Consider the following 15,325-nt stretch of genomic DNA (forward strand, 5'->3'; position numbering starts at 1 on the left):
GAACATTTACCAGCCCTAAGAGATAGGTTGCCAAGATACGCGTGGGAGCAGCTTTTCGCTTGGGCATTAAACGATTATTTGATAGGGAGAGCTTGAATAAACAGAACTAACAAAATGAATGCCTATTTTTTTTAGAAATGTTCAGGCGGGCACCTATATCATCAATAATAAGCTGCAGGACCGCAGCAAAGGTAAGGGGAAAATGCCGGTGATATTAGCTATTGCATTAAAAATTATAGGTTTGTTGTTTATCACTGGTCTACTTGCTGCCACTGTCTGGCAGGCACACTATGTATTGGCTGCACCCCCTACCACGGCTGCAACAGGTACATTGTCAGGTGGTACGAGCAGAACAAGATCAAACGGGGGGAGGATTAAACGTAGCACATATGTTGATAATAATGGGGTTGACACATATCTTACAGATTCCGCACACGTCTCAAACAACATGTGGTATCAACACATGTCCAAAATTGGTAAGGGGACAACTAAGGACAACTCATCAGTGAGTATGTGTGCTCACTGATCCCATACGCCATGAGCGCCTCCAGAACATTTGTGGCTACTGAAGTACCAGCAACATCAGTAGAATGTCTGATAAACATGGCCCTGTTCCAAACAAAAGGACTTTTCCAAGGGAGGATGGCAATAATAAAGTGGAAGACGAGAGACACATACCCATATGAAAATAACTTCATCAAGACACTCCACATGTACAATAACTACTGGCAGCTAACAGAAGGACTCCAGTACATGACGGATGGGCCAGACAAAGGAGAGACGGAGGAAGTAACGCTGAACTACCTACCAAGTGAATGGCGTGCAAGTGAAGTTGCTGGAGTAATGGGGTGCTGGGAAAGACGGGGTTGTGGGGAGTGAAATGGTAACACTGACAAAACCAAATATAGCAAAAATAGACGAAGAAAACAACAAGTGTTTCAACAGATGGATTAAGACAGCCGGACTGGTGACCTGGTTAGAGAAGGACCAAGACCCGGTATCAATACTTCCACTAACTGCACCGACACTATGTGATCAACACAACAGTGACGTACATGTCGGAAGGAACAGCAACTGTAAAAGGATAGTGACCATAACTAAGGAGGGTGCCGGTACAGTGGTTTTAATGGACCACTATTGGGCCTGCAGAGCTGCAGAGATAAGGCATACCACAGCTTGCCGCCATCTTGGAACGGACTATGCACCATGGTACACATAAAAGTACCATCCTTAGTGGTACCACAGAAAGATGTGAACTTGGCGAACTTCCCTAAGATGGATCAAGGGAATAAAAGGAGGAAAAGATCTGTGACGATTGAAGGAGGAAAAGAAAATACCGGCACAAATATATTGTCAAAAGTAAAAAGAAAAGGGGAGCCACTGACGGGAAACTACCTATGGGCAAGATCAGAAACAGCTCTCAGTGACATTCCACCAGGACACAGACTGTTCAGCAGCGCGGCAATGTTCTTCTCATCAATAATACATCCAGGACCGCAGGCGTATGCAAATGCTAAATGGCTCCAAATAACAAGATGGGAGCTAATGATGACAATAAACTCCACCGTCAATGGATTTAATGCAATAAAAGAAGAATTGAGGACAGTACGAATGGTAGGAGGAGTTTGTGCAACAATTGGAAAATCATGTTGCACATTCATCCCTACTAACAACGCAGATAACGGCACCCTCACCGAGGCAGTATCACAACTTGCCAAGATGCACGCCAAGATGGAAGAAGAAGCTAAGGGAGTGAAGAAAGATGGCATCTGGTTTTCTTACTTGTGGTCATGGATGCCATCATGGTTGTCGGATGGCCTTAAAATAATAGCTGGGTGCATAATATTGGGAATGGCTGCCCTTTTAGGATTAAGGTTGTGGAGAGCCCGGACAGCACGGACGACTGATGAAATGATGGAAATGATCGGCATGCACACCTTAATGCCAGCAGAAGACGACAGACACACAGATATAATAATAAAGGAAAGGGAGAGATTGCGCAAGCAAATATTAGAAAATGATTCGCACCCGCCGTCTGTGAAGGTAAAAAACCCAACGAACCAGAAGAGCTATGTTGGGAAGTGGGTCTACTGCAAACCCGGTGGTGGATGTGTGTATATGTACTGGTCATTTGAAGATCATGTGAACCAGTATGGACACTTAGGAGGGATAACAAAGGTATGGAGACCACACAGAGACAAGAGAGCGAATAATTTTGTGGTCGACAAGTCGACCAGAGGGGGGACTGAAGTGGGAAAATGGGAAAACACCCTCCCCCCATTCTCATCCAGACCCTGGCCTTAGAGATGCCATGACGACATAGCCAACAGACGAGAACACCCGTGCCACCATGCACCTTGGTCACTCACACACCAACTCACACAAAGAACATACTCAGTGCTATGACGTAGTGGACTGACACACTCACGGACATGCATCATCGTTATTTTTCACATAGGCCTCCTACAGCACCGCAGAAACACAAGATGCCTGAAGAGCTCGTGTATACACTTGCAGACGCTTCATGCTACTCTACCCCCATAGAGATGCCAATATATATCTACTACTACTTGTGACACTCCATCACCCTGCGTTACTAATTAGACATCGCCTCCCAGAATAACTAGGCCCGAGTAGGCCGCAAGCAAGAGTCCTCAGGCCGGAGCCTCTAAGACGAAAAAAAACCTTCTCGAGACGAAAAGCAATGCGCTGACCATGCAGAACGAGTCCCAGCGAGAGCCCACCACCAAGGCACAAAGTTGCAATCCACATGCCGAGCACTCAGTGCCAAGGCTACACCTGCCGCAGCCAAGCACACCTCTGGGCCGAAAAACAAATCAAATACTCATAATTCTGCTCCAGCTACGGTCTCTACACATGTGACCAAGCCCAAATGACAACATGCCAAGCTCGCGAGACAGAAAGTCACCGGGGTCCCACATCTGGGACGCAGGCTGCAACAACGAAGCGACAAGTTGGACACCTACACCAATGGGAAAGGCGTGATCATCAGCCACTAGCAAAGACCTGTCCATTGTCCGCCACTAACACATAGTTGCACAATGTTGCCAACACCAGGTACCTCGCGGGCTGGGAACAGCGATGGTCCCAGGCTTGGGGGCTCACAAGGGAACCAATCAGAGTACGAGGGGCTCCTCACTGACGCCATTTTGGTTAGCCAATCACCAAGGGTCCCTGTGTAACCTATTTATTGTAGCAAGTGTTAGGGACACCCCAAGTGTGCCACCTGACCTGTCCTTATCCACTAACATTCCTCCATTTAAGCATCTATACTAAGCCTACCACTCAGGGAGCCAACCCGAAGTGGCAATAGGTTTTGTGACAGATTTTCCCAGGTGACGCGAGGAGCACATCATACTACGGTAAAAAGGGCCTGAGAGCCCCACTAAGAACGAGAGCGTCTCCCGGGATGCATACGGGCGAAGAACGATCCCTGCCATTACTATAATAAACAGCAGTAATTACTTTGCTCTTGCATGTGCCTCATACTCCTTTTTGGGACGCGGGAGGAGTTGGGGCCTCCCCAGCCCTGGAGGTCTGCGGACGGCTCTGCCGGCCCCTGGGAGATCACCCCGACAGTACATCCCCAACTCTGCCGTTCACCCAGAGGGTGGCTGGTATCTTTGAAACACAATAGATGTTTGTCTCTTCTCTACAGCTGGGCTTCCTTGCACAACCTTCAAGGCCCTTCGAGGGAACAATCTCTTCCCAGGGAGTACAAGGTTTCTCCGTACCTCGGTTCCATCCCTCAGCCTGCCGGTCTGCTCTACCTGGTTCGCCGTCGCCCTGCAATAACTGCTCCTTCTCGTGCATCGCCTTGCTCAGAGTGTGCCTCAGTGTTCAACCTTTTAACCGTGTGGGGAGAGCTAATAGGTACCAGGTGTTTGTAATTAAGATCAATTGCCTGACCCTACCTGATCTTATTAGTGGGACATGTCCAATGTATTGCATGGGTGGTACTCCTTTCAGCCTCACACCTCCTCTTTCTCGCCTCAGTGTTTGTGTAGGAAAGGGGGGAATCTGAAAAGTTGCAATATCCTATAAAATAGGATGGACAGGGGTATTTGGAAAGGGGATATGATGTCCCGCCATCCGGCATTCCTCTCCCTCTCCCTGAGCACACCTCACCCAGGTGATCCTCCCGCACTTGTCCACCAGTAGGGTCTGGATCCAAAGGTGATGGCCATGCCCTTGCCACCTGAATAAGGGATCCCTGGGGTCTACGCAGTGAAACACCCTCTGGCTTTTCACACTGGACTGACTGCACCAAAATGCCAGTCTAGCCACGTCATAACACATATCATGCTTGCTTTATCATGGATGCCTATTAAAAATCTGAAATGTAAACTCCCTCACACCAGCTCCTCTCCCCACCCCTCTGACTCCAACCACCAAAATCAGCTTCTCGACCGAGCACAAGCACACAGTCACACAACATTGACTACCTCATTTACACACGCTATACACTCATCCACACACACATTACATACATAATACAATTGCATGCATGAAAGCATACATACAGACATACAGACATACATCATAAACATGCAACACCCTCGCATACATACACACACTTTTCTTTTCTTACCTGTTTCCAGGCGTTGCAGGACTCCTCTCTAGTAGGACTGCTCCACAGCACAGAGGGAAACCAGGATGTCCTCAAGCGTGGAGCGCTTCCTAACATGTGCACTGAAGCCTGGGCACCTCATCTCGTGTTGCAAAAGGAAGTCATTCATTTGTGTCTTGAGATGGATGCACCCATCTCCAGCTGCAATGAATTAAAAATGTCCTTTGTGGCGCGAGATTGGGGAGCTGGAGCGCAGTCTCGGGAGGAAGGATTTTAGAAAGAAATCACTTCTCTTTGGAATCTCTGGCTACCCCCAGGACATAGTGTGGCAGGGCCCCCCGTGCTGCAGGAGCCCCTGTTACGCCACTGACACTGCCTCTGTAGTCCCTGAACAGGGGTCGCAGAGGTGGTGCCAGGGGCCACAGGGAATGACCTGGGGTCACATCTGTAACCCCTGGTGACCCCCAAATGATATCCATGAATACCACTCAGCCCTAAGGTTACATTTACCTTGCACCACTCATGGATCGCTAGCTCGATCACCTCGATGGGTCAAACCCAGGACATGAAAAAGGGATGCTCTTCACCTGCCGTTTCCATTGCAGTCATCTTTGCTGTATTTCTTGTTTATTTGTTTTACAGACAAAACATATTGTGCTCTGCACCCAATCCGTTTTTTGGGTCCAATAAAAGTCACTGACACCCCAGATGTAATCCCAAAGTGATAATGGCCATGAACCCCTCGGAAGAAGGCCATACTCTGTGGTAATGGCCCTGGACCCTCTTTAAATCTTGTGCAGAGTATGGCCTTCTGACTCTGGGATAATTATTACCTTCATTCTTTTACAAAATGGACCCACGGGTGGTGGAAGGGGAAAACGCTTGCTTACCACAACAACGTCACGATAGCCATTCGCACCCCAGAGTTCATCCGGGGTGCGAATAGTTTAATGTATTTTTTTTTACGGCAAATGGTTTGCGTGTTTATTGTGTGAACCCAATCTCCTGCATATAAAAATAAAAGTAAGATGGACGACACCATGGCCTCGGACAAGAGGAGCGCGGGGGACCGGAGCACAAAGCTACATTTCAGCAGGTAATTTGGGAGGGGGTTGGGAAAAGGGTGTAGTATGTTTTTGGGGGTAAGGGGAGGATGGCAACATGGGGAGGCCACAAGTAAAGGCTCCCTGTTGCCTCCCCACAAGCAAGATGGCGCAACCCAGGGAAGGGTCTTGGTGGCTGGAAACAGTGGGTAGTACACAGTGTGTTCTCGCCTGCTGTTCCAGCCTCCTGATTCACTTGGCACCCTTCCCTGGGTGTGAATGGCAGTTATTGTAGGGGTTTCATGTGAACCTCCTTTCCCTTGCCATGACTTATGGCCCTGCATCTCCTGCCCTATGCCGAATTCCTTAATCCCTTGGAAAGGCAGCGCACGAGAGAAGAGTTTGAAAGGGGAGTGGGAGAATGAAAAATTCTGGTATATGCATGGTCAAGAAGTGGGCTTACCATGGGGACTATAATCACTGCCTTTCCTTTTTTACATGGAGATATGAAATTTCCAATGTTCAGAAAAAGTTTAAAAGTTCAAATAAACATTTCACTGCAGACATATTAACGAAGGAATTCGCCTACCTTTGGGGGATGATGCCTTTCTCGCAGTTGTTATGAATAGCATGGGTCTGCAAAGAATAGTTTCTCTGTAGTCTTTGTAATCCAGGTGGCTTTTCAGTACCACAACCCTATGATGAAAATAATCCATAAATACAAGTAATCAATTTCATGTAATGTCAGTTTAAGTCAGAATTTCAGTTACCATTGTGAATCAAAACTCAAGATAAATTCACTGAAATACAAAATGCTTTCACATATAACAAAAACTTGTTAGAATCATCAAACACTACAATCATTTAAAGCAATACTGCATTTCTGACCAACTCACTGAAACATAACAATGTTAAGATTAACCATTCTTATAAAACCGTTGATTACCATTTCAAAGTGAGAATAGAGTGGGTAAATTGCCCTCTTTTCTGGAGGTTGTTTAGTGCCACCAACAGGGAGTCGCAGAAAATTAAATGTGAAAATATTCGGGCAGGCACTCAGCTTAATGATGTTCAAGCAGAGTTCAACACTGTCCTTTTGATTTAAGATACAACTAGCTGCCCAGCGTGTAGTATGCCGCACACGCGCTCTCCCTCTCTACTCCTTTTTTGGTCTCTCTCTAGGTCAATTTCTTTGTCAGCGTTGTCGAGTCTGCATTTTCTAGAACCAGCCACAGTTGTTTCTGACAGCAACGTGACCAGAGGAAAAAAACATATCTTGAGGAAAGCTGTGATTTTTTTTCTGTGCAAAATAAGCTAAGAAAAAAGTAAATTATTTTTCTTTTTTATTTGGCGATTTTGGCCTAACATAGACCTTTCACCAAAACACACCACACAATGAACACACTGTACATCAAAACCGATTAGTATTAAATTGAAACAGAAACGTGTTTCATCAGATATATAAAACCACTTTTTTCAACAACAACAAAAAAATAGCATACATATACATTTGATCAGACATGCACGTCTCTAGGCCTAAATCAACTATTTTAAACACGGCCTGTAAAAACTTCATAAAAGCAATAACCATAGAGACTCTTTCTCCACCTCTCACAACCACCCACCAGTCCTCAAGGGTCAATGAACTTGTTTCCTCAAAAAAGCAACCCAAATATAATGTTCTTTTATCAGTCAGTCCTGTAAAAGTAAATGTCTCTCTAAACTCATTGCAATTACAAAACATACAAGATCCATCCAAGCTGTTCAATTTCCTTCCAGCAATCAGGATTTCCTTTGTGGGAAAAAGATTAATGGCGAAATCTTAAAAATTGCTGCCTATATAAGATTTCTGGAAATTTAGATAAATAGGTTGCCAGCCTATTATATGAGCGCAGCTCTAATGAGGCATCTTGATATAACTTACATTTTGCTTTTTCATCAGTTGTTTTAGCCCAATCCTTCCTCCGGATTTTAAGTTGCACATGCATGGGGTTTTCGAGCATGTCTTCTCCGAAGTTCAGCATTATTGCTCGACAGGACTTTCTCCAAGCTTCAAGTATTGACTCACTGCTGTTACCCAAGGCACTGTTCAGTATTTTAAAACCTCTCCTAGGCGACACCACAATACATTTGCGATGCAAGGATAACGATTTCCAAATTATTATTGCATACAGCGAAATCAGGCCTAACTGGTATCGCACTACCTAAATCGAGGTCCCCCTTGGGAGTTTCAACACCTTCCTCCAAAACAACCCCTCTAGTAGAGGCCATACAGCGTGAGAGGTAGCAAAAAAAGTCTCTGCCCCATTTATTAGAATAGGGACAACTTGTAGCCTATAAAATCTCACCACAGGACTCAGGAGTCAAGGAGAAGCGGCCATACTTTCTCAACAATATTGCTCCCTAGGATGCAAGGTTCTTTACCTTCGAGCTTAACACAGCCACCCTTGGGGCATCATTCTGTTATTAAGCAACATTGCCAGGTACATATATGACTCTACTTCGGTCAGTGGTTCCTGGTTCAAAAACCAAACTCTGTTTGGCCTTTTCTCCCACATAAGCTTGAGCAACCAAAAACCTAGATTGTGCCACATTAATTCTTAAATTTGTTGTTCCCTACATATGTTTCCAGAGTGTTCACTGTATGCTGAATTCCTATGGGGGTCTGGTCTATTGAGACCAGATCATCAGCATACAATAGATGCCCCACTGCTCTTCCATTCAATCTAGGAGGGAACGCTTGACATTCGCCTAGTGTATCAGTCAAATCAAAAATAAATAAGTTAAAAGGGCCGGGGGTTAATGGGCAACCCTGTTTCAAGCCCCTCCATGTCTCTATTGACTTTGACAAGCGACCTTCCCCATCAAAGCGGACTCTAATGGAAGTGTCCGTGTACAGAACCCTAATGGTCTGCACCAGACCTTCTGGACAACCCCATCTACCTAATGTGGCCCACAACAGTTCTCAGGCCACTGAGTCGAAAGCTTGCTCAAGGTCAATAAATGCCAGCTATAACATCACCGTTTTAGTCATACAACGCGTTTTTAGGATTTTAACATCAGAACATTGAAGCTCGTGCCCACCTCTCTAATAAAGCCAGACTGCAATTTGTCAAAACCCCCATATCACGTTGCCCAGTTTACATGCCTCTAATAAAAAAGGAGGCCAATAATTTCCCCACCACATCGAGTAAAGCAATAGGGCGATAGTCTTTCGGATCTTCTCTTGCTCGCTTTTTAAAAATCTGAATTATTATAGATGTTTTCCATGACCATGTAAATCGTTTGAAGGTGGCAACCTGCCCAAATAATACTGATAGAAATGTTACCCATTCCTCAGGATTAGCACTTAGCATAATATTTGTGATGCCATCCAGATCGTGGGGCTCTCGAATTGCTGGCCCTTATTTTATCAATGTCATCAAGCTTTCATCATCATAGCCAATGGGCCAGGCCCAATCCCAATCTACCCCTGTGCGGTTTCAAGTGGGCTCCAAAACAAAGCAGAGAAAGTTTTCACTCCCACTTCTTCGGGGACGGGATTTAATTGAATCGCCTGTTGGGGGAACCCAAGAAGGTGATTAGCTGACAGATTTCACGCATGTTTTTATTGGCAGTATTTAGCAGCATATTTTCTGCATCTGCTTGCAACATCAAACTCTTTTGGGATCTCACCTAGTTTTTGTGCTTTTGGCACCTCATTCTCAACAATCCCTCCCTGTAAGGGCCCATTATTGTCATTATGATGCTCAAATCTGCCCTAAGTTTTCTCCTGGTCTTGACTAGGTCCACATCAAAGGTGTGTTCATGGGAGAAGTTTATACTCCATTAACCAGGGCCCCCAGTAACCCTAAAATCTACCAAAAAAGGGGTATAGTCAATCATGTTGGAGGGGTTACCCTCTTGGGGATTCATAATTCCCCCCCTAAAATTGTGGCAATATAAGGCCACCCAAGTGGCATCCATCCTCAAACGATTTCTCCCTTCAGAACACTCGATTTGTACATTGAACACCTGTCTGGGGTCTTGTTTATGTACATCCCATTTCACTTCTAAAATGTTATGATCACTCCTAGTTGAATCCAGAACCTCACATCTGCCTATCGGGGGCATATAATTACTGCTCACAAACACGTAATCAATTGTAGCAGAGTATCTGCCGCTCTTCCAAGTCGAGTGCGCTGGTATGTCCTCCTCTACTAGACAATTTAGCTTATAGAGGTTTCGATTGCCCACTTCTTGTAGCCACAAGAACTTAACTCTCGTCAGAAAATTGTTTTGTGCAATCACTCAGTCGAACAAATTCATTTTTGCCTGTCACACATGCCATATTAATGAAATGTTAAAGTAATATTAAAGTCATCCCATATCAAGATTTTTGGATCCACCAAGGGTTCACAGCACTTGTGAGCAATTCAAGCATCCACACAGGGAGTGTGTGCTCGCCTGGGCTTTTTTGATTTTTTGGAAATAAAAATGAATGATGGGAGATCAATCTCTGAAAATGTGCGAGGCCATGCTGCACACATTTTCCCTGCTCACCACACGAAACACATAGTCCAGTGTACTCTGGTGGACACACCCTAGAGGCCCAGGTCTCCCTGTCACATTTATTTGACAGCTGACATCGAGGGGTGCATGAAATCATCCAGAGGAGAAGGGCAACACCTTCCTCCTCCTGTGGCTAGCCTTGTTAAATATAAAAGACTCCATGGATCCACCCTGTTCTATTGTCTAAGTTCTGTGTGGTGGCGGCACATACTGATGAGAGTTAATTGAAGCAGGTCTGCGAATAGGCCTAGTCACAAAACTTAACAATGGGCAGGAAACTAACACCTCTTTGATATGCAATGTGTCACCTTAAAGCTAGCTCCCACCCCTCTGTACTAAGGGCAGTGAAGAGCATGTCTGGGACAACTGTTTACAGTATGCAAACTCCCTTTCAGAGGGACAAAGTATGTGATTTCAGGGAAACAGAAGTCTGTTCTCACCACAAACTTTAAGGGAGTCCTGCGCTTTAATCAAGAGCCACAAAGGGCCCAGTGAACCAGACACTTTGATCGAAAGATGGGTGGGACTTAGGAATAAATGTTGTCACCTCTTACCTTTTCTGCTACAAAGAACTCTGGTCCTGACCTCACGCATAACAGCACATTGATTCCTTAAGGTAGGCGTAGCCTGCACCAACCACAGGGGCCCATTTGGCTTTAACAGAGGGCTGAGCCCTTCACTTAGCAGATCATCTGAAGGCTTCAACAGAAGCAGGCAAGAAGAACTCAGCTTTGGACCCTGGCTGAAGGTACAGTCTACCTTACAGCTTCTGCCAGTGAAGGAAGGCCAGGATTTCCAAGTGGGAAGCAAGATTCCTCCCCTAAACATCTCCCAGGGAACAGAGGGACATACCGGACTCAGAGGACCCGTCCAGCAGCTCCAGAACCGGTAACCAGCCAGCACAAAGCATGCCCTGCTAGGTTCTGCCAGCAAGCTTCCTAGGTGGGAAGTGCCAGAGAGTTTCTGAACAAAGAACAAGGCTGTTGCCTGCAAACACTCTCCTCAGCTTTGAGCCATTTGCCTTGAAAGAACACCACAAGCCCTGCGAAGAAGCTAGGAGGAGTGCCACAACAAGCATCATTTTCTAGGCAGTCGAGCCCTCGAACCGCGACCGGCTACACCACGGACTGTTGTCACGCTGCAGTCACTAAAGCCGTCCGAGACGCCTCGACCAATGTTCCAGATCGACCAACCAGCACACAGACAATGATTCTTGACCCTGAGTCACCATGTAGGCCAGCCTGCAGCCATCCGTCCAGCCTTGCTTGCCGAACTGCCTGCCGCCTGATGCCCGCAGCTGTCTCCCGTCTTGGACTCTGTCGCAGGAGCTGCAAAACATCCTGGAACCGACTCGACTCTGTCGAGCATCAACATCTCAAACACCAGATACATTGTGGTTGTGTCCCCCTGGTCCTTCTCTGAAGGCCCCTAGTGACATTTACGACCCTTGCTCCCTTGGGCTGAAACCAAATAACCTTGAACAGTTAAGACTGATTGCTTTACCGACTGCCCTCCTGTCAGTATCCAGAGTACATCCTTTTCCTCGTGAAACTGTCTGTTCTCTGTGTTCCTTTACAGTGTGGGTTGTATTTTGTAGTGTGCTAGAACTGTCTGTTGTAATAATAATAAAGTAGATATTTGTATACAACCTTGACTGAATAGTTACTTTTATCATTGGGTAATAATTGTATTTTCGCTGTGTTGCAACTAACCAACGATCCACGACCTTGCGGAGATATGCCTTCCATTCTTTTCCGTCCACGTTACCAGAATTGGACAAGGAGGTTTATAATTTACTTGTCTTCCAATCTGTTCGTATTCCTTGTGGTGAACTATAGGTGTGGAGCTGATTGATGGTTTAGAAAGCGATATTCATCCCTTGACCACTGGTATCCGTAAATGCATCAATAAAATCTTGACTGGAGATACCAAGAGGATTCCAATAGATATTACACACAATATACCAGTCAGCCTCTATGTTGAATTGTTCCAATACTAAAAAAGGTAAAAAGATTGTTTACAATTCGTAATGATCACTTCCAGTATATCTTGTAGTCATAATAATAATGTTACACTTGTTTACTGAGCAAAGCACATTATCTAAATCTAGAAAACTATATAAATAAATGTCTGGTAGGCAGTTATCTTTCCAAGATATTCATATCATATTGTATTATTTTGAAATGGGAACAAAGCACTAACGGAGGCTCCTGGATGCTTTGCATAAAATCAAACAGAATTTGGCAACATAAGAATTGCCTGTCGCAGAGGACATCTGAGGCAAAAAAAAGTATGCCAAGATCAGATATTAAGTTTAACAGCTTTATTAGGGACTTATTACAACTTAAATGTTAACAGGATAGTCGCAAAAGGGGACATATGGCAGGATAGCTTCTCCTTTGGGTGAATGGGCATCTATGTGCCTGGAAGGCCCTCAGAGAGACTGCCCCAGTTCAAAAAGGGGGACAGCCCCTCCTCTCAGTTGCTTGGCATTGCAGCTCAGGAGTTTCTCAAATTCATCTTTAGGTGGACTAGTTGGGGGCTTGTCCCATCATCTTGCAAGCAGACAATCAGCAAGAGTAGTCAGCAAGGAGAGCTAGAAGAGCATCTCTTGGGGTCTGCCTTAAACAGGGTATCTCTTATTCTTCCCACCTCTCTGAACTTATTGTACCATCCCTGGGCCACGGCCCTTTCTCCCCTCACCCTTTCGGTCTCCCTATGGAAGATCTAGCCCACCAGAAACGTCCTTTGGAATGCTCTCCTCCTTCCTCAAGTCCTGCTTTCACCTCCTGATGTTGCCAACCACTGCTCTTAGGATGTTCTCTGCATTATCTTTGGCTCCGGATGTCAACACCTCCAAACCACCAGCTTTTTCTCCTGACAACGACACCTTCGGGCTGCTACACTCTTCTCCTGATTATACCACCTCTTCCTCTGTGCTACCCTTTTCACTGGCTGTTACCACCTCCACTTCCTCCATACCACCTTTGCCGTCTGATATTACCACCTCCTCAGCATCACTGTCAACACCTGAGGGAACCATATCCTCTGTCCTGCACCGCCTTCCTCTCTACCTGATGCTACTACCACCTCGTTCCTGGCACCAGCTTCCTCTCCACCTGTTACCACCTCCTTGTGTCACTTTGGTATTACCATGTTCGTCTGACTGCCACCCTCTCCTGTTGATGTCCATAAGATCTCCTGCACCCCTGGTCTTACAATCGCCTCCTTTAATCTTAGATACCATCACCACCTAATACACCCCACTGCTGCTAACACTCCAGACTCTCACGTCTCCCCAGATTCCTCCCTCTCTGATCTTCGGCCATCAGCAAATTCAAGCCTCCTCCTCCGCTAAATGACATTCGCAGACTGTGATCTCTGACTTTTTTATTGTTCTGGGCTAGGCTTTTGCGAGGGTTTGCAGCTGTTTCTGATAATTGTGACAGGATTAGATTTGGTTGCTGCCCTGGGTTCACCTGGCCTCGCTATGGGTTTATGCGGATGGTCCAAGCCTTTATACGCCATCTTTGATTAAACTCTGCCCTCCCAGTCCCTCTCTGGTATTGACTGTGCAGGACCCATCCCTCCCGTTTCCCCAGCATGTAAATATGTGCTAAAGAAATGGCCGGTAAGCTTTCTAAACTCTCGGAATGGGCAAACAATGTTGACTTGGGAGAAATGGCAACATTGTATCACTGACAAAGGAATACTCTGTTGGGAGACAGTGAATTAGTAACTTTGTACCACGTGCTGCTGCATACAATTACTGTCATAAATTGTCTAATTACAGGCCTGGGCAGGGTCAAGGTTACTTGGAGTGTCCAGTCGTAACTCAGTGGGCAGCTGGGGAGGATCAAGGTCACCAGTGCTGCCCAGCAGCAGTGTGACTGGCCCCTACACTACGACAGGGACCAAGGGAGGGTGACCAGGCGATCTTCCACATAATGCCCACAGGGCCAACATCCACTAGTGTGGGGTGGTATCCAGCCTCTTGGGCCACCACTTTGGTGGTCTTCAGGAGTAGGACGCGTACTTCAACACAGACCACAGATCTTTATATTTGATAAATATGTCTCTGAACAAAGGGTTGTATGCCTGAATCACTAAGCACATCATGCACACTGGGCTTGGAGTTCATTATTTGCAACACTCTTTTAACATAAACCATAAACCATATATACGGATCCAAACAGCCTGGAAGTGAGGTATCCTGTGCAAGCACAGAATTTAAATAAAGGAGGCGGGGCAGAGGAATAAATGCCATTCTCAAATTAAGAATGGCTATACACATGCTCAGTCCCCAAAGTACAGGCATGTTTCGAGATTTACACATATACGAGGCTCCCTCACAGTTGTGTTATCCAAGAACCAATCTTTTCTGGCTTTCTTTCTTCTCCTGGCACAAGCTGCAGGTCAAAGTTGTATGCTTTGCCAAAGCCATACAGTGTCACCAAATAACTCAATTGATATTTTGTCAATGTATTTGGTACGTATTTCAAGCACAAATGTTTTACGGCAGTTCCAGAGAACGTGGTACCTAAGCCTTTTCTCAGGAAGTCGTTAACAAAACCTAGGATGCGGGGTGGAGAGTGGGCACATAAATGGTACAAGCTAATACATCACTTATACTGTAGTTAAGTTGTCATGAAGGACCATGCACATGCAACGGCAGTCATGGATGGCAAAATTGGCAAGTTCAACACAGGAAAAGGCAATTTTGAAGGCCTCTTTGAGAGTGTTCAAGCGGGAAGCAGATTTCAAGACCAGAGGATGGAGTTCTAGCAAGATAAAGAGAGTCACTCAGAGAGTTAAACACTGACTTTCGAGATATTTGTGGCATTTGCAGTCACAGGTTAAAATCCTGGCAGGACAACCTCAGCATGTTGTCCTTCTGAAGGTTGCTAAACTCAGTTACTCCCATTATTACAGTTCCTATAATAGGGATGAATTTGGCATAGAACATTATATTAAAAATGTAATCTTATTATTAATGTTAATGTTGGGGCATCAGGCAGGAAAGCCATCTGAATCGAGTGGCACAACACCCTCGGATTTCTAATTCACCTCTGGCCAGTGAGTCTCATAAAAAAATATCTTAGATGTTCACATAAAACAAAAAAAAACTGTTTTATTAGGT

The 15,325-nt window shown here is 45.5% G+C and overlaps 1 protein-coding gene across 1 annotated transcript in view; it reads right to left on the bottom strand.

The window, feature by feature from the left end:
* The window catches only part of MEDAG (mesenteric estrogen dependent adipogenesis), a 351,608-nt gene that overhangs the window by 205,998 nt on the left and 130,285 nt on the right, over positions 1-15,325 (bottom strand). Inside the window, exon 2 of the mRNA XM_069640788.1 lies at positions 6,224-6,330. Within this exon, the coding sequence (XP_069496889.1) occupies positions 6,224-6,330 (107 nt within the window). The remainder of the gene's footprint in view (positions 1-6,223; positions 6,331-15,325) is intronic.

Source organism: Ambystoma mexicanum, chromosome 7q (genome assembly GCF_040938575.1).
Source record: "Ambystoma mexicanum isolate Mex_15411 chromosome 7q, UKY_AmexF1_1, whole genome shotgun sequence".
Classification (NCBI taxonomy): Eukaryota; Metazoa; Chordata; class Amphibia; order Caudata; family Ambystomatidae; genus Ambystoma; species Ambystoma mexicanum.